The sequence below is a fragment of the Puntigrus tetrazona genome, chromosome 10 (genome assembly GCF_018831695.1).
Source record: "Puntigrus tetrazona isolate hp1 chromosome 10, ASM1883169v1, whole genome shotgun sequence".
Classification (NCBI taxonomy): Eukaryota; Metazoa; Chordata; class Actinopteri; order Cypriniformes; family Cyprinidae; genus Puntigrus; species Puntigrus tetrazona.
The window spans coordinates 6,057,926-6,077,344 of record NC_056708.1 but is presented as its reverse complement, the minus strand read 5'-3'; the positions used below and the strand labels follow the sequence as shown (position 1 = coordinate 6,077,344).

The following is a 19,419-nucleotide window of genomic DNA, read 5'->3' as shown; positions in this document are numbered from 1 at the left end:
TATTTCACCATCACTCATATGAAGATCATTTGCTGCTTACGTCACTCATATTTTGCTTACTGTTATTGAAACATAAAGCTAATAAACACGATTATGATAGTATACGATTTGTATGTGACTTTCGTGGAAGGGTATTTCATGGCATTTTCATACAATTAAGATGTTTGTGTATTAAAATAGTAATCAGGTATAGTGATTATTAAAAGGCCACAAATAACATTTCAACAACATTATATGACCAAAAAAGCACATTGGACCACGACCGCAAGAGCTATTACAAACACTCGATGGTTCATTAAACCTCTTCAAAGAGTTTTGAATAAAAGCACAGTATCAATTTTATAAATTGCCTTGATGCTAATAGTAGCTTTAATGCACTGGTTACCCTGCTCAGATTATTTTTCATGATGCGTTTTGGCAAAAATTTAGGTTGGGTAATGTTTAATTATATTCTGAAGAAAGACTCTTTATAAATTGATCAAAATAAATGGATATAAAAGTGATGTGGACCGAGGCGCTGGACTATGAGGGGTGAAATGATTTTATAACACAGAAAAAAAAAATGTAAGGCTCAAATGTTGTGGCTCAGGTTGTGCACTGTGTAGATGAAAATGGCTTTAACGCAATGTTTAATGATGTTTATTTTTAAAGAGCTCTTTTGCAGAGTAGTTCCGCAGGTAGGCTTTCTGTAGAATAGCCTACGCTTTGACTGTCATTTCACTTCAATTATCCAATTATTAGAACACGTCGGTCACAAATTATGCCCTGATATGTGTGCCCACAGTGAATTCTGAACATCCTAATAACCGATGCATTTCAATGCTGGACACGGGAAATAAAAAGGACTCACCACTAAAGGGAGAAAGAAAAAAAAAAGTTTCAGCGGGCGATATAGTTTGTATTTGGTGTGAATAGCACGGTGGGGAATCTATTGCCTCTATTCAAAATCTTCTTCTAAGACTTAGACTAAGGAATGGTAAAGAGACCTTGGGTGGAAAAGAACTCCATTCACTACTTTCACCATATATAGTGAAGACACTGGGGTGGAATAGGACTACATGGAGTCCCCCTGGTCAATAGACGAGAGTGGGTAGCAAAAACAACCTCCTTGTATTAGAAGGGGCCACTGTACCTAGGCAGGAGGTGCCACAGAGCACAGTTTTTCACTTTATTTTGATAAGCGTGATACAATTTTAATGATAAAAACAAGTAAAGCATATAGCTTTTAACGAAAATCGTATATAAAGCAATTTTATTCTTGGACTAGATAATACTGGGTTTCTTTTTAGATCATTTGCATTTATGGATGCGAAACTAGTATTAATATTTATTATTAAAAAATTTTGTTGTGTGCATGTAATTTTTCCCATAGTAAAAAAAATAGTTTGTGTTTTTTTATTGTAGAACAACTATTCTTGCAGGTAAATATACAGAGAATTTACACAGTGTACTCACTTACGATATTAACAGCAAAAACCGAAAGAAATTATGCAGGGAATAAATGGAAATAATTTATACGTTTTCATCCAAATATAAAAGCAAATCTGTAACATTGCTGCAGGGTAACCTCCCAACCATCTAAAGGAAAGATGTAGGATAATGTTCGCAAAAAAGAACCTGACTGTAAGTACATTAACATTATTAGTCTTAAATCTGAGCTTATGTCTTTTTATTTCAAGTTGTTCCTTCATTTTCCACAAAAGTCTCCGGTGTGAAGGTACAACCGCTTTGCGGAAAAGCAGAGGTTAGCTGACATCAAAGATGATGCACACTTTTACAAAAATGACTTTATGAAGGTAAAAATGCCCATAAAAGGTAAAATTCAATTTAAACGTATTGGAAAAGTTTCTATGACAGCTGTGAACTGACCGGTGACCACCACACAGAATATTCAGAATATCAAAATTGTAGGAGTCCATGGTAGTCAAAATGTCAGCCCAACACAGCAAAATATTGTCTAACTACTGCTATCGATGAAATCCTATAAAATACTGAAATATCATTTTTGTCTATATTGCACATGCAATATCTCTAATAAGTTAATACGTATTGAACTAATATATTTCTTTCACTCTAAGATCATTATATTAAATGTATGAGACACAAGAAAAATGTTTCTGGTATAATTTTTGTTTTGTTCCCCTCAGGGTAACTCACCATTGCTAGGTCTGAGCTTACGAGGCACCATTTAGTCACAAGTCAGAAAAAAGCAGCCACTACGAATTTCAGTGACTATTTAACTCATATTGAATTTGTTTATTCCATATTTGTGTCAAATACTATTACCTCTTATGTGTAATTTGTGTAATGTGCGCATTACACAGGCTGTGCAATAACGTCAAGTTACTGAAGTTATATGTACACTTATATCGATATTGCTATTTCAACTGCAGTGAAAATTGGAAGAGTAAGCAGCAGCAGTTGCACTCCAAGAGCCCCAAGAGTTCACACAAAAATAATGAAAACTGTCATTAATTACCCTCATGTCCCACTCAAACCCGTAAGACCTTTAATCATTTTTAGTGTATCTTAGAATTAAAATGCATTACTGTGTAGAATCTTTATCATTAAGGTATTTTTACAATATTGTTGTAGATTTGATAAAAAAAATTAATTCAAATGTGTGTGTTCATGTGTATCATGTGTATCATCATTTAATATTTTTTATATTTTCTTTTGGGGCAACAAGGAATAAACAATTCAGTAAGGTTGCTTTAGCAATATAAATTTGCCAATGTATATTTTTAGATTAGGTAAAACAAAAAAAGTATGCCAATACTGCCAATACTATTTAAAATAATTAATTTTGGCCAATAACATTATTTGGTAAATTTATTTTTGCCCCAACGTATTATTGCTCATAGAGAACAATTGAAAAAAATAATCGATTTGCAGAAAAAAAAATGTAAAGAGTCACTAGAAAAAAGCTGGGGAGGACATCTTTTTACAGTGATGAAAAGCATCCATACAGTATCATGGAGCTCCACTGAATCCCCTCACTCTTAAAAATAAAGGTGCTTCAAAAAGTTCTTTACAGCAATGCCATAGAAGAACCATTTTTGGTTCCACAAAGAACCAGAGTCAACGGTTAATTATAGAACCATCTCTTTCTTACCTTTTTTGTCAAGTGCAAAACGGTTTTTCAGATGTTAAAGGTAATTTATGGAACCATTTAGACAAGTTCTTCTATAGGATCGAGAGGCACCTTTAGGTTCGCGACTCTCTCAGAAGAATCCGTTTAGAAAGATGTATAGCTGCTGAAGTACCTGAACTTGTGTTCATTTGCTTTCTCACAATTCAAAACAAGACGTATCTTCTTGGGGTAACACCAAGTGCACTGACAAGGTGCAAATGAATCTGCCATGTAACCACCCACCTTGTTATGGAGGTGGTTTCACACAGAATCTCTAAAATAACACTGAAAACTGAAGCCCCAGTTAAAAGGAAACTTGTACTGAGTGGCATTGTATTAGCACTTCTTATTGTTTGTTCTATTACGGATGTTCATTGTCTCATTAATTCTACTCAGTGATTTCATTGCTCAAACTAAACATTTACAGAGTTTAATAGCTTTTCTTATTCACTCATGTTTGGTTACTTCCATTATCTAATTTGAATAAGTAGATTACTTCCAGTTGAGTATTTTGGTTTCCTTGCCATATACAGATTCTCTTTCAAGTGCAAATAAACCTTTTTGTTCAAACATGCCCTGTGCACGTCCATTGATAAGATTTATCTCTTTGCGGTGAGATATTCTTTACAGCATCAAAGAGGGGAAGACGGAAATCACGATTTTACAGATTTTTTACAGACTATTTCTGGCTGAACTGAAGCAGATCCGCATCATGGGATTTCGCATGACTGTTAAAAACAGCATCTTCACTTCACACTATTAACGCTGGTGACAAACTTTACTATTTCCCTGCCTTTCATCACCTATGTCATTCCAGTGTGATTAAAAGATAAAATCCATTGCTTCGCACATGAAAAATATCCCACATTAAAATGCAGTCTTTAAAATCTTCCAAAAGAGCTGAATAAAAACCAATTATGGATTTAGACAGATAGAGAGAACGATGCTTTTAAACACATGACATTAGAGAGTAAAGTAGGGGCCATTTTGCATGCTCTAATGGGTTGTGACAATCAATATATCATTAGCCCGCACTGCAATTTTAATTATCGACAGATGTCTTTTTTTTTTAAAGTTCTTTCTGTTGTACTCTCAGAGGCTAAATGATGCAAACCCATTCCCAGTGCAATAGGCTGGGTTTTGACTGTCTGCAAGTAAATAATAATAATAATAATCAAATTCAGAAACCCTTTTAGCCTACATCTCAAGTGAATATCAGTGTCTCAAACACAAAGCATACTAATCATAATCATTAGGACAAACAAAATGAATAAGCCTTTCACAAGTGAAATAATGAGGCCAAAACCAAGATGCAGATGTGTGCGGCAGGGCAGTGCTTTTTGGTAAAGAAACCATTGACTCCTGGTTGAGGGTTTACATTTCATGGGGATGCCCAATGTTTCTGCGGCCATACTGGTATCACTAAGTAAATGTGACTGTTTATCAGTCTGATAAATAAAAATGCAGATATAGTTCATAACACGTTTGGTATCAGTATAAGCATGGAGGTATCTTGATCTTTAAAATAAGATGTCAACCGCCAGCTAATATTAGCCTATAAACCGGTTCCAAATATCCACCTTTTTCCTGAACGCGGAAATAAGCTTATGGGTGAGGCTTCTGGTTTGTTAAAATATATACCCACAAAATTGGCAAATGGTGGCTCTCATTTTTGCGTCAGGAAAAAATTATTGAAACCAGACAGAAATGCTCATATAAGTACACACCAAGATAGTGTGTCTATTAATTTAAAAAAGGGAGTCAAGAAAAGTAGACTAAATGAGACATTTCAAGAACCTAAGGAGTCAAGGGTGCTTACCCTTGCTCTGATGAACATTTGCAGCATGCACAATGAAGAATTACCTCTATTTCCTGAGTCGTTCATTTGTTTTGATCTGATTTGATTTTAGGCTGCTTTCACATGTCATACCTCACATTCCCGGGAGCCGGATATGGTGCAGGTGCAGGTACCTGTCCCATTGCCCAGCACCTCCAAGGCTTCTGGCGTGGCTGCAGGGTTGTAGCTCATGTAATATTCCTGGAGCTGGGAGCTCAGGTTTTGCTCTGGCTCCTGACTCTTTTTCCTTCGCTTACGACCCACTGTACTCTGCTGCAACAGCCGGGTGGCACCGGGGTAACGTTTCCAGGAGACATAAATTACCGACAAGACAAGGGACACTGAGAGGAACAGTGCCACCCCACCCATCACCACTTTGTGAAATGACACGTTGTCTTGCTCAGGAGCTGCTGTGACCAATAAGCTGTCGGATGGTGAGGGTGTCCATTGATGGGAGTCTCTGGGATCTGGATTTGCATGGCTGGGGAAGGTGGGGCGCTGAGGCGGTCGAGGATGGGGAGGTGGAAATGGCGCCTCAGAGGCGGGTGAAGGCAGGGGTGGAGGTGGTGTTGTAGGGGCCATTGTCGAGTCAGTTGGTTCGAGGGTAAGGTCAAAATTTGGATCAAAGGTCTGCAGATACAAAGGTGACTGAGCAGTAATTTCGTAGTCATCACAGTCAATGTAGTTCTTCGAAGCCTCCATGACCTTCTCCCCTTGAAGGTGCTTAGGACTGCTACAGATTATACTAGTGTCCTTGGTGCCTCTGAAATTCTTGAGCCAGACAACAAGAGGACAAATGCCTGGCCCACAATCCCACATGTTGCCTGCAAGGCTAATGGTTGTTAGGGAGATCCAGGCAGCCACAACATCCTGAGACACATTGGCCAGTTTGTTAGACTCTAAATTGAGCACCTGAAGATTGGGAAGGCATTGAAATACTACAGAATCTAGTACCTGTATCTCATTGCCAGAGATATCAAGCTTTTGCAAGGTGTACCAGCTCCACGGAAGGCCTTGGTTAACAGCTCGAATACGATTCCATTGTAGATACAGGGAACGGAGGTTAGCAAGGCGAGGAAAAAGAAAGAAGTTGATTCGTGAAAATTGATTATGCTCCAGGTGGAGCTCCATAAGACGAGACAAACCCAGGAATGCGGTACGAGTAAGAACCCGAAGCCGATTATAGCCCAAGTCTAGAAACTCCAAGCTTCTGCACTCTAGAAATGCCCGGACAGGGATTGTGGTCAGCCCATTGGAGCGCAAGTGCAGATTCTGCAGTTTTCGAAGACCAAAAAACTGGCCCGGCTGCAGCTCTTGCAACTTGTTGTAGGAGAGGTCGAGACTGCGTAGGTTAGGTACTCCGTGAAAAGTGGCATTATGAAGCTGTGAAATTCTATTGGAGCTCAAGATCAACTCCTTCAATCGTCGCACCCCTTGAAAAGCACGACTATCCACAAACATGATTTGATTGTGGTCCAGGTACAGCCACAGTAGCTGGTTAAGATGGGCAAACTGGTAAGGGAGCATTGTGTGCAGGTCATTGTAGCGTAGGGATAGACCTTGACAACTAACTGAAATGTTTTCTGGGACGTCTTGAAAGCCAACCGACTCACAATGGACAATCTTTCCCTCGCAACGGCAACTATAGGGGCACATCCTTTCCCCAGAACTGAATAGCAGGAGGGAGGAGGCTTGAAGGAGGAGGAGGCCCGCTAATCTCTTGTCACAAATAACAGAACCTGCAGAGGGAGAGAGCACAACATCAGCTTATCATGTTTAACAAGAAGACCAATTTTACTGCAAAATATTCAGCTGTCAAGGCTCATATGATTAAATTGCTGCTTACCATCCACACCTATTATATTTTTCTAAGGTCAAGGGGTCATTATCTAATGTGACATAACTCTTTGATACTCTTCTGTATGACTCATCTGCAATCTTGGTGAAATTTAATTAGCATTCTAGCGAAACAACGAGTTCAAGTTGAATTTCACCCAGGACTGAAATGCTGTCATTCACAGAAATGTTAAAGGGACAGTTCATCCAAAAAAGAAAATTATGTGATTAATTAATCACTCTCATGTTGTTCCAAACCCATTAGACCTTAATTCATCTAAGTCAGAAATTAAGATATTTTTGATTAAATCTGAGAGCTTTCTGACTCTCCATAGACAACAATGCAACTACAGTGTTGCAATGCTGTGGTGAAATATATATGCATGCATCATGGTAAATGTTGAATAAAGTCATTATTTCTGTTTTCTCTGTTTACAAAAATTATTCTCGTAACTTCATAACATTGTTGTTGATTGACTGATGTCACATGGGCTATTTCAACAATGGCCCTAGTACCTTTCTGGCACTTGAACATGTCAGCTGCATTGCTGTCTATGGAGGGTTGGAAAGCTCTCAAATTTCATCAACAATATCTTAATTTGTGACCTCTTTTGATGAGGTCCTAAACTGAGTTTTAAACACTATTAGGGTAAGAAATTAATAACACAATTCACATTTTTGGGTGAACTTCCTTTAATGGGAAGAGCGGTAAATAAAAATGGTCTTTAAGAGGACTGCTTTCTGTTTTGGAGTATTTATATTTATGAAAAGCTGATTATATGTGATAGATACTCACCAAATAAATAAACATTTTAATTTAAATTAAAAAAGAAAGAATAATATTAAAACATAAAAAAATCCACATGGTGCTTCTGAATTACGTATTTAGTTAAATGTTACTCAGCATTATCTGCATATAGTGACAGATTCTGTTTGTACACTATAATAATTCTCTTTTTTTATTACGAAATGCAGATTTTTGTTCTGTATATATTTCAGGGCTGATTGAATACATAATTGGGATTTGTGGTTTGTCTGTCTCTTCAAACTGAGAGGTAATAGATTAATTCATGATCATGTATAAAACCTTCCCTCTCCCCGTCAAGATTATCACACACAGCTCTGAACGGCTTGCATCTGACACCTGTCTCAGAAAATGAGATCTCATATATGCATATGGGTTCATATAGACCTCATAATGATCTCATATCCTAGGAAGACTTCAAAACGACCAATGGAAGACGTTGTACACATTCAGCTATCATGACATCTACACATATATTATTCAGTAACATAACACCCATGATTTAGAAATTCTACAGCTCACAGCTCTATATCACTCTAAATCTGTTGTTTAGCCTTTGGCACTCTCTTTTGAATTACACTGGACTTACATAAGGAGTCTCAAGAGATTCATTTGGATTAATTTACTAGGAACATTTTTAAAGCTTTCTTTAAAGTAATCATCACCTATGCTCTAATCAACTTTAAGAAGTGACTAATGTCCGGCAATATCTTTAATACCATATTTTATACCGTTCTATGGAAATTAATTAGTCAATTTAGAGCTGAATCATTACATCAAACATAATTACTCCGAAGCTTTTACCTCTGCTATCTGAAGTGTGTTTCATACCGTGTTATCCATGCCAGAAAAGATGATGCAAAATGGAAAATTTCATTACAATCTTTTGCATCTCATACGTTTTAAGTGCAACAGTTTTCTTTGCCAGGAAAAAAAAAAAAATACAGCAATATGCGGAACAAAGGAAAAAAAAATTGATCAAAATTTTAATGTATAAGCATTTGAAGATCTGCACTGCGTGTACCATGAACTCATTGTCTACTTAAAAAAAAAAAAAGGAATACGGAGGCCATCCAAGCATACATAGCAAATTACAGAGTCATCAGTTTTACCAAACTATAATCCCTCTGATGCTGTTAAGAAAATTTCAGAGGAAGACTGGAGAAAAAAAAAAAAAACCTAGAGATCACTGTCATTATATCTTTAAACAGTACAGTCGTTTTAGGGGCTCTTTATAGTTTTTCTTCGAAAACAATTCAGAGTCCGAGCAATCAATCTCATAATTGCATATCATTGTGTTAGCATGCAGTGGCTCAGTATAGATTTCCAAGTACCTGTAAATATATGGATGGCAATGAACACCGGCTATTAACCGTTCTCCAAGGCTTTTTGAGGAGGAAAAAAAATGACCCAGGGACATTTCTCTGTGTTTCCAAATGACTTGTCGGCTATTATCAATTCTTATGCTTCGCTGGTAGTCCATTACACAAGGACACACATTTATGAAGTGACACTATGTCTGGCATGTTTTCTTATAGGTGTTCTTGTAAGAGCTACAGGAAACATCAGATGTACCACGAGCGAGGCAAGATTAACCTTTACAGCGATTCCCTAAAAGCACACTGAGCCGTCCACATACTGCAGCCGGAAAAATACTAATGTGGTCTTGTACTCGGCTTCAAATTCCAGCAAAAACTCTGCAGGTACAAATGAAAATGTGTAAGAATTACCTGTTTATGCGCTTCCTACTGTAATGGATATTATTAACCCGAGGGGTCAGGGATTGGCTCGAAAGCGTGGCCCTGTTATCTCCGGCTTGTGCATGCCCTAACTGGACCATCTGGCCGCAAAGAACATATTTCTCCTGATTCTCCAGTGCCACATAGCAAAAGAAATCACAAACTACATAAGCTGTGGAATGTGAGTTGCCAGGCTGAAATAAATTAAATAAGAAAAAAACTGAAATTGCACTGCAAGCAGATGACAGATGACTGTTAAACAATAATAGCAACCAAACAAAACAAAAAAAAAAAAAAAACCCTGCACAACCAGAAGTCTGATCCAATGAGAATAGTTACCCAATTAACATAATTTTGCATTTATAGTTATTGTTTATTCGTAAAAATGTTTTCTGAAACTAGGTAAACTAAAGAGGCTTCAAAAACTAAGAAGACACTGATCAACTATGAATAAAGAAAAAGAAAATAAAAAGAGTCTCACTGATTTAATCAAGCAAAAAAATGGTAAGGAGATACATAATACTAAAGAATTCATTGCGAAACAAATTCAAATAAGTCATTTATTCTCATCAAGGATGCATTTACTTATAAAATAAAATAAAACATGTAACAATATAAAATGTTATTAGCATTTATTATTGTGCCTTCAGAAATCATTTCAATAAGCTAATTTGGTGCTTGAATATTAGAATTATTTTTGGAGGTAATTAGAGTAAGGATGCTAAGAATTCAGCTTTGCATAACAGGAATAAATGAAATTTTACATTTTAAAATTTCACAAAATAAAATGCTTACAATTATTATCATTAATAGATCAAATAAATGCATCCTTGTTGAGCATAAGAGACTCAAAAGCACTAAACATACACATGCAATATCACGTGTTTTTACTAATCTTGATTTTTATTTTTTTTTTTCCATCAGGCATGCGTTAGCTACATTAGCATGTTACAATTACAAAATCCCCTTGGTCACCATTTCACATTTTGCAGCAATTTGGTACGAAGCTATTCAGTTGCAACATTTGCTATTCAAACCAACACGCTGTCAGCTGATTGCACTGACTCTCTAATGCGGGGTGCTTATCTACCAAGGCAGTGCCAATCAATGGCACTCAAATTTAAATATTTACAATACACCTCATAAACCAAACCTCAGACTCTGTCTATGATACAACTCGAATGAAGAGAGCGACGAACAAGCCACTTACAAATGCAGCGGCGCGGCAGCGTTTGACTGCAAATGTCATTCGGCGTCGAACGAATCAGAGATCTACGGCAGAGCTCGGTGGCGAGTCTGCCACCTGTGAGTAATACTGCAGATAAAAATCGATCCAGACACCACTCTTTTACTCGGCGAACTAAAATACTTTGAAGGTCCATGCGCCATAGCTCATCCAAGGTTAGTTCATTTAAAAGCCACTCATTTAAAACATTGTACAACTGTGGCAGGCCCCTATTCAAATGGCTAGGAAGATGCTGGCACATACAGCAGAGTCAGCTGTCGTATTCCTTGGCACTGTGACAAGCCTGATATTTCATATAAATGCTACGGTGAAGCTAAGGCTATTACCCAAAGTGCCAAGATAATGGCAAAACCTGGATGAAACGTGAACTTTTGTAACAGAATGGAATCAAATGGTTCTGATGGATACGTTTCCCCGTTTATATCAGTTTCAGCAGACTACTTCAAAAAAATTTTTTATAAATAAATAAAAAATCTATAACCGACTCCATGCTGCTTGCATAAAACTCAGCTGTCAAATCAACACTAATTTTAAATGGCACGTCAGCTGTACGATAGACTGGGTAAATGTTTAATGGAAGAACTGCACTTACGGAATATCTCTCGACGCTAAACTTTGAGGCGAAAATTGAGTGCAAATGCAATATTAATGACTTACCTGAGACCAAAGTGGCCACAGGAAATGCGAATGCCTATACTTGGGTTGTAAAATAACGGTAATTTTCATTACAAAGGTTTCCCTCGAATTACAAGCATGATGAAATACGCCTCACAGCCGCTGCACAATGCGTTTAAGCCCTTCTCAAGTTTTTTGCCTCTCTACAGTATCCCCCTCTCGAGCACGACTTGGTTCTAATCACAGAACATATACAAACATACACAGTCAAAGAGACTCTTAAAAGAGACTCTTAAACCTTTTCATTTCACTGATTCTTGAGCACGAGGACAAAACACGGCTGTGAAACGGAAATTAATCAGTGTTTAATCTGTACGAGGTATTCGTTTTCGGTCCAACATGTTGAGTGCAAATAATGTCAAATGCAATGTAGTAAAGAAAACCCAATAAAATGGTACAGCAGGATAAAAAGTGCTCTGCACAGAAAGTAGGCGATTTCTGAATAGATTCCAAAACAACATCTTTAGAGGCATTGCCATTTTATTTGGACGGAGCACGCTGTGGTTCTTCTGTAACAATGTTAAGCACCTGCTTAAAGTGTTTCAAGATCATAAAAAGTTTTAGGATAATGAAATTTTAGGGCGGTTAAATAAGAGATCACTCGGCAGGATGGGAAACATCCAGTAATTATCAAGAGAGCTAACTCCAGAGTTGGGCTGCTGTGTTCTATGCTTTCGAGACCACAGCTCAAGCACATAATTCACCCGGTCAAACCAAAGCTGCAATATTGAAACGATGGACCTCCCGCATACTTAAAGCACATTATTCAACACGCATTAATTGCGAGATTGAAGAGTGCCGTAACTGTGCCTCAGTCAGGATGTGGAGTGCCGAATAGCGTGATTTATACTAAAAGCACTATTTATGGCACAATTGTGGTTGTAAAATCAGCTTAATCCACCGCTATGAATAAAGTGTGCTGCAGTAAGGCAGATATACTGTACGTTTGAATCGTACACAGTAAGAGACAGGCTTCACGATGGTGCTCAGGATTAAACATGCTTAAAGCCCGGTGGCGATTATTCGCAAATAAATTAAACATGCTCCAATAAGATCATAACTGTAAAGATAAGCGTGCAGAGACCAGTCATGTTTCTTCATTCAATATTAAGAAGAGAAACTTCACTGTGCAGCTTTATACTCTGCTGTGAGGGATGCTTCAACCAAAGCGAAAATTCTGTCATAATTCCAAACCTTCTTTTCTTCTTGTTTTCACTATTTTTGTCAATATAGGGAAATTCAGTAGGGATCAAAATAACAAGACCCAAGTGAATTTGATTGTATTGTTCCACTGAAGAAAGTAATTCATACAAATTTGGAGCTTCGTGAGGGTGAGTAAACAATGGCAAGAGTTTCATTATTAGTTTTATTATCAACTGTCCACCCCCAAATGAATTTTTTTTCCTGAAAAAAACTCCTCCTTTCTCCAAATCTTCTTTGGAACACAATTTAAGAGATCATCCGAACAGTCCATCTGCCATCAGTGGTTCAACCGTAACATTATGAAGCGATTAGAATACTTTTTGTATGGAAAGAAATCAAAAATAACGTCTTTAATAAAAAATGTGCCACCGTAGCTCCATTTTGATACCGTAAAATGTTGAACTGTTGAATAAAGTCGTTGTTTTTGTTATCTTTTCATACAAACATTTTTCTCATCACTTCATAACGTCATACTTTTCTGGACCTTGACGGTATTATTTGGGCAGTCCTAAAATGTGTTCTGAAGACTAACAAAACTTTCACGGGTTTGGAACGACACGGGGGTAAGTGATTAATGGCAAAATTTTCAATTTGGAGTGGAATAACCACAGATTTCCAAGGCTTGCAGTGATTTTAACACCCTTTCTCAGTTGTATTTACTTAAGGCGTTGCATTAACAAGGTAAGCGAGTATAATGCCTTCTTTAAAAAGCAAATCAAGCTAGAAATACCCGCTTTGAAAGGAACAAGGTAAGTAGAGTACGAATGCGAGTCACTTTGCCTCCCTAAAGGTTTTTCTTATGTTAGAAAAAGGATCTTTAGTCCACACTTGGATTGAAATCCTTGGATCTTCTCAGAACGCATGGGCTGACATATTAAAGAGTCGTTTTCAGCATGGTAAAGTGATAAAGCACTGTAGTTTTAATATAAGCCTTCCCTGTAGGCTTTTGAAGTATGCAAGTGATCAACATAATGGCCTCAAGAATGGATCTGATTCATGTAGACGTGTATTTTCATGACAACTGGCAATTTCTAAGTGCAATCCATCATCCCGACCCTGCCATGGCCCATCTCTACTCTTCACTCAGCAGGAATAAATGTGAAATCATATTAGCGAGGTTAGTATGCTTGGGACTCTGGAATCCAATACTGAATTAGAATGTTTAAAACATGAAGAACCGTGTACTAGTGTAATAGTCACCACACTCACTGTAAAAGCATTACAAGTCATAATACAATTTAATATAATATGCATAAAGAGTACAAGGAAGTTCTCAAAAGGACTTTATCTCATTAATTAAACAAATGACTTGTAAATAAAAACCAAGCCCATAAATTCAGACAACGGTCAGCTATAGTAAACAAAGGACTCAACTATAAAAGGCCGAACTGGAAACTCAGGACATTTTATTTTTTTTCATAAATGTCAAGCCAGGGCAAGATGTGTTTTATGTTATAAATGTATACTATTGGGCAAAGGTCAATCTTTACAGTGTGTCTTTTTTTTTTTTTTTTTTTGAAATAACAGTGGAAATATTGAATGGCTTTCTTGTAGCTAAGGCTTTAAATAACTAGATTTTTAAAAAAAAAAAAAAAAAAAAAAAAAATTACTCTGAGAAATAATCACTTGTGTATAAAGTGTGACAACTAGCCCCAGTCTCCCCTGTAGGTTACATATTATGCTGCAATGTAAAAAAACTGTGTTTTGTCAGGTAATCTATACTTCAATATACATTAAAAGATACATCGATGAAATATGAATGTTTTTAAGACCACACAGAAAAAATCTCTATAAAATATCACATTCATTTCTTAGTTTTGAAGGCAAAAAAAGGTCCAGAAAATGAAAGCTAATATAACAGACCAAAATGTTCCTCAGTGACTGGATCTCCTCAGAACTATCAAACACATTTATGACATTTGTTATTCTGTTTAAAAATGAACGGTGTGGTGCGTTTACTACTGAGTTGTGTTTTTTTTTAGTTTTTATTACCTACAGTTTCGTCATCTGTAAACAACACATTACATGTCAGACTCACGAACGAATCGTTTTTGTAGTCGGATCTTTTATTGAAATGTTTAAACAGTTGACAAAATCGGTCTGGACAACGAACTGAATCAGTAAGATCATAGTTTGGATCTTTCGACTCCCAGTGATCCAGTTAAAGGCTCACCAAGTAAATAATAATAATTGTAATAATAAGCAATAGTAATAATATCACGTATATATATATATATATATATATATATATATATATATATATATATATATATATATATATATATATATATATATATATAAACAAGTAAACCGATAAACCGAGAGAGAACAGAGTGACGAACCGAGTGAACTGATTCCAAAGATCCGTTTTAGAAGTTAGCTCAAAAATATATATTTTTTAATCAAAACATGCTATTGCTTTCATCGGAGATTATTTGTAAAATAGTTTAATACCAATTATATTTAGGGTCTTTTTTGATGCAAGCTCAATTGGGACAAAATAAAAAAAGAAACACATATTAACCAAAACACAACAGAATAACAGTAATAAAAAGCAATATTTGCATAAAAAGAGATTTATCTTCTTGTTGCATACCACACTGTCAGAGACCACGTGCTTGCGTAAAACGCAGTTTTTCGAACCGCTTCTTTGAAAGCATTTGTTCGAAAGAACCGATTCGAGAAAATCGAACTTCCCATAATTTGAACGTTGAAATGACAGCAAGGGCCAGTCATTTTGACGGACAAGCTAACGTTTCCTTGAAACGCGACGCTATAAGCTACATGCCTGTGCCTAAGATGATTTTCATATTTCCACGAACAATACCTGTCTAACAAATAGCCTACATAAGAAGAAAACGTGTAGTTTCCTCATTTCGGACGTTAAAATTTTAAGAGTGCATTTTATAACCCTCTTTCATTTTACAGAAATGGACCGATTAATGTTTTAAATCTGCTAATGATACAGCATCGATCTGAAATCTAAAACGAACGAATCCTCATCAATACTAATGGATAAACTTTATCCCAGGATGCCAAGTACTCACCCATATCAGCCGCGCGCTTTTGATTCCGCTCGCGTTTAATCCCTGCGGTTACTGCACAGATATTCAGTCTCTCAGGATCCACTCCAACGAAGACTTTTACCTTTAGTCCGAGCAGTATTAAAGCCCAACTAAAATCATTATCGATCCGACTCCATATCGCAAAACACTTTAAAACGCGCCGCGTCCCCCGTTTAATCCAACAACGCGACAAAGCGGTGTATATCCAACAGCAATTAACATGATGGCCATCCGTCGTTCAAACGGAACGTGAACGGATTCTCGCTACGCAGCAAGCAACTGACTGAAGATGAGGGCAAAAGTTGTTCTGGGTCGCATAACTGGAACGATAATGTTTAAATCGTGCGGATCTTATCGACCGGAGGTGCCAGAGGTAAGCAAAGCCGAGAAAGACTGAGTCTTGAGGGCTTTGCGTGAGAGGAAAGCTGTGCTCGCCGCCGCAGTAGAGAGTCTCGGAGCTGCTCCGTCCCTGAGAAATATCACAGACCGTGATGATTGTGCGCTCCCGCCCTCAGGTCCTCTACAGTCATAATAAAGGTGACCCGGAGGCAAACGTGCTGCGGTAAACACTAGCAGAATGCCAGAACATACCAACCGGGACAGCTGATGAATGTAAACGACTCCCTGCTAATCACTATACAATCGAAAGAGAGGTCCAGCGCGTGCCTTTAAAGGTTTGGTCACCAACGAGGTCTGACTGTTTTCTTAACAGAAAGAGACTTTTTAATATACATCCAGACACTAGCTTTTACCAAGCTGTTCAATTACTTTGTCATAATGCCTGGAATCATTGTCTCATTGAAAGATTTATGATTTGGGGAGGTCCAGCCCGCTAATAAAATAACAATAGAAACCATCTAACAGAAATTCCAACGGTTTCCATTAAAATGCCATCATGAGCCATTAGCGTTTTCTGGTAAAACCATTACAAAATATGTTTTTGTAGTGCGTTTTGGCCATTTTTCCAATCGTATTTAAAATCCCACCGACGAAAACCATCACTTACCATAACAGCTTCCATTAAAACTACTATAAATGTCATTATAACCGTTAAACCCATTAAGCGTTTTGAGAGGGGTTCCATTGTTTGTTTAGAGCGGGACACTCAACAGGATGAACTACAGTAGACGGTCACTACTTCGATGATGCATTTGAACCACATTTAAAATATTTGAAAAGTAAATATTTTAGTTTTTTTTTTTTTTTAATAAATATTTTAACGCGTTTCATAATGCGCCCAAGCTTCACAGCGCTAATTCTAACCGAACCTCAACTTTAAAATAGCTTTGATCGATGCAATGCCACGTATTCAGGTTAATTTAGGCAAATGAAAAATGTTTCTTGCTTAAACAAATTCAAGAGATCTTTAATATTCGACTTCATAGTGGAATTCGGCATAGATATTTGTATTTATTTGGTTTTTTTAAATTAATTTATTTATATGACCATGCCAACCTTGATCTGGAAGCCTTTTGATCACACATCTTCAAATAATCCCAATCCATTTTTAATGCCTTTTTTTTACTAAAACTGCATAATAAGCAGGATAATGTTTTTTTGCGTTCGTTCTGTTTTGTCAGTCCGTCAACGTGAAGCAGAAGAGTTTCTATGTTCATACCCTTTTATTTTTTTGATGTTCTTTGTCACAAACATTTCTCCATGTCTTGATTAGTATGAGCACTTAGCACAAGTAAAAAATAGAGAGACCAGCAGCCGAACTAAGAAAACACTCATGCAATCTGTGTAAACCAATTATTCTGATTCATCTTCTGGTTTCAAAAGCAGGTTTCTTTCAAGCTATTCTTGTTCTCTGCCTGACCTGACTCCCATATATGTTTCAAAGCAAAGCAAAGAGTTAAAAACCGCCAAAAAAAACCCTACTTTAATGGTTGGAACGTTGTTGTTTTTTCTAACCATCCTGGTGGATAAATGCAAAGTACTTAAAGCTGGTTATAAAACATGAAATGAATGCATGTTGATGAGTTTTCATCCGATCTTTACCTGCGAACCCATCTAATTTAACGCTCCGTAAGTCAATTATTTTGTCACAAGCCCTGTTAACAAGGTGCACCTACAGTTCTTGATGTTTTCGACCCGTTTCTGGCAGAGTATCCACAAGTGAAAAAACAATACGATGCGCTTCTTTCGCTAGAACAGCTATTTTTCTCTTCCATTATTTTTTTTTCTCCTTAACTCAGTTCCATCTTGGCTGCCTTATACAAGATTTTCACAATGAAGAAAAAAAAAAAACGAATCCTTGGAACTTGCACATTGGCAGTCGTGATATGAGTGGATTAAGGATGCTGTGGCTTTATTTGATCTCTTGCCGCATTGAAGACATGCAGATAATTTTAAGCAATGGAATATATTTTAGCAGGGGATTATCCAGTTTAAGCAGCGCAAGTAGTTAGGCGCAAACAGGCAGTAGCCGGTGGCGATGCGAGGATGGACGACGGCAAAACAAGGTCACCGCTGGCAGCATATCTTAATTCATCATTGTTTTAGATGCTGTGTTGAAAGATGTTTGTTTATTAACTAAACCACCGACAAATGTAGGACAATAGCGAGACTTTTAACGAGAGTTTCGTTGCATAACCGGCTAGGTTAAACTAACAGATCGCCCTTAAAATGAAAAATCACATATGTAGCAGTTGCTGATTTATAAAGAACGGTCTTTTGATTAAGTGGAGAGAGTGAATGATAGATGTGATGATAAGTGAAAAAAAAAAAATACAAATCTGAGCCTAGACAGGAAACCAATTGTCACCCATTTGTCTTGAAACAACACCAAGAGCTTCTGCTATGCTGATGTAAGCCAATTACATGGCTCTCAATATCTCTCCCAGGGCATCATAAATATTTCATGATTATGAGACGTCATAACAGGCTTTTTGGATTGAAGTTCACAAATTAAATAGCACGCTGAGCTTCACGAAAAGTTCTAGCCTTGTGTGATTGTGGGAAGAAAGAAATGCATTTCCCTTGGCAATATCTTCAATAAGCATGTGACATTTTAAGAGTAATAAAGGAAATCTCTCATAACTGATCATTTCTGCCTGCTCCATCTGAGTGAATTAGAACTTTAACACGGGTTGGGCTGAGTTTTCTTTCTATTGATTGCCTTTAATAGTCTTCTATCTGGAGAAAATGTGCTGTTTTACCAGGCTCAACATCTCATCGCAAGTTGAGTTTTCATATAATAAATTCTCTCTGAAAAAAGAGAAAGGTACAGAAGATGTCACTGAGGCGGTAGTTTTTCGAAAGGTGCACCACTGTACCTTATTTAGACCTAAAGGGTGAATATTGTATCTCATAGGTGCGTATTTGTAGCTTTTAATAAAAGCCAACACAGTGACAACTTTTGTAGAATCATGTTGCATTTTATTTTATTAGTTTTTGCTGTTATTTCCATCTTCTCTCCTGTAAAACAGACTCCAAAAATGTGTATTTACACCTAGTAAATTTAGTAAATGTATTTTTATTTACAAAAAAAAAAAAACATACGTTATATTTTTGACTACTGTAAAGCCCTTTTACACCAAAAGTGCAAAGAACGAGCCTCAGGCTGAAGGAAGTGCATCTGACTTTTCATGGAAAGCAAAGCCAATTAAATAAGAAATAACGGTATAATACAACATACGTACTTGCACTGCATAACAGTATATACTTTGCATTTTCTAAGAACAGAAGTTCAAGAGCAGACACCTAGGCTTACAAACATGCACATACAAGCTCACGCGCAAATTATCACGGGCGGTGAAGGGTAACTAAACTTGGCAACGGAAAAGGAGGATATTTACAGCTCTCAACAGCTTGCTGAAAAAGCAAGGAAGACATTAATTGCATTGCTCTGTCGCTGTCTTGTATGTATTGATCAACC

General features: G+C 37.0%; 1 protein-coding gene across 3 annotated transcripts in view; it reads right to left on the bottom strand.

Annotated features, from left to right (window-relative positions):
* lrrtm4l1 (leucine rich repeat transmembrane neuronal 4 like 1) overlaps positions 1–16,154 on the bottom strand; it is a 28,397-nt gene extending 12,243 nt beyond the window's left edge. The window contains exons 1-2 of one of the 3 annotated variants that reach the window (XR_006251967.1): positions 15,522–16,154; positions 4,997–6,709 (exon numbers count right to left, since the gene is read on the bottom strand). Coding sequence is in view for 2 of the 3 variants with exons in the window: in XM_043251164.1 (XP_043107099.1) it covers positions 5,064–6,709; positions 15,522–15,525 (1,650 nt within the window). In the remaining variant the exon portion in view is untranslated. The remainder of the gene's footprint in view (positions 1–4,996; positions 6,710–15,521) is intronic. The other 2 variants (XM_043251164.1, XM_043251165.1) reach the window with 2 other exon arrangements.
* Between the last annotated feature and the right edge of the window lie 3,265 nt (positions 16,155–19,419).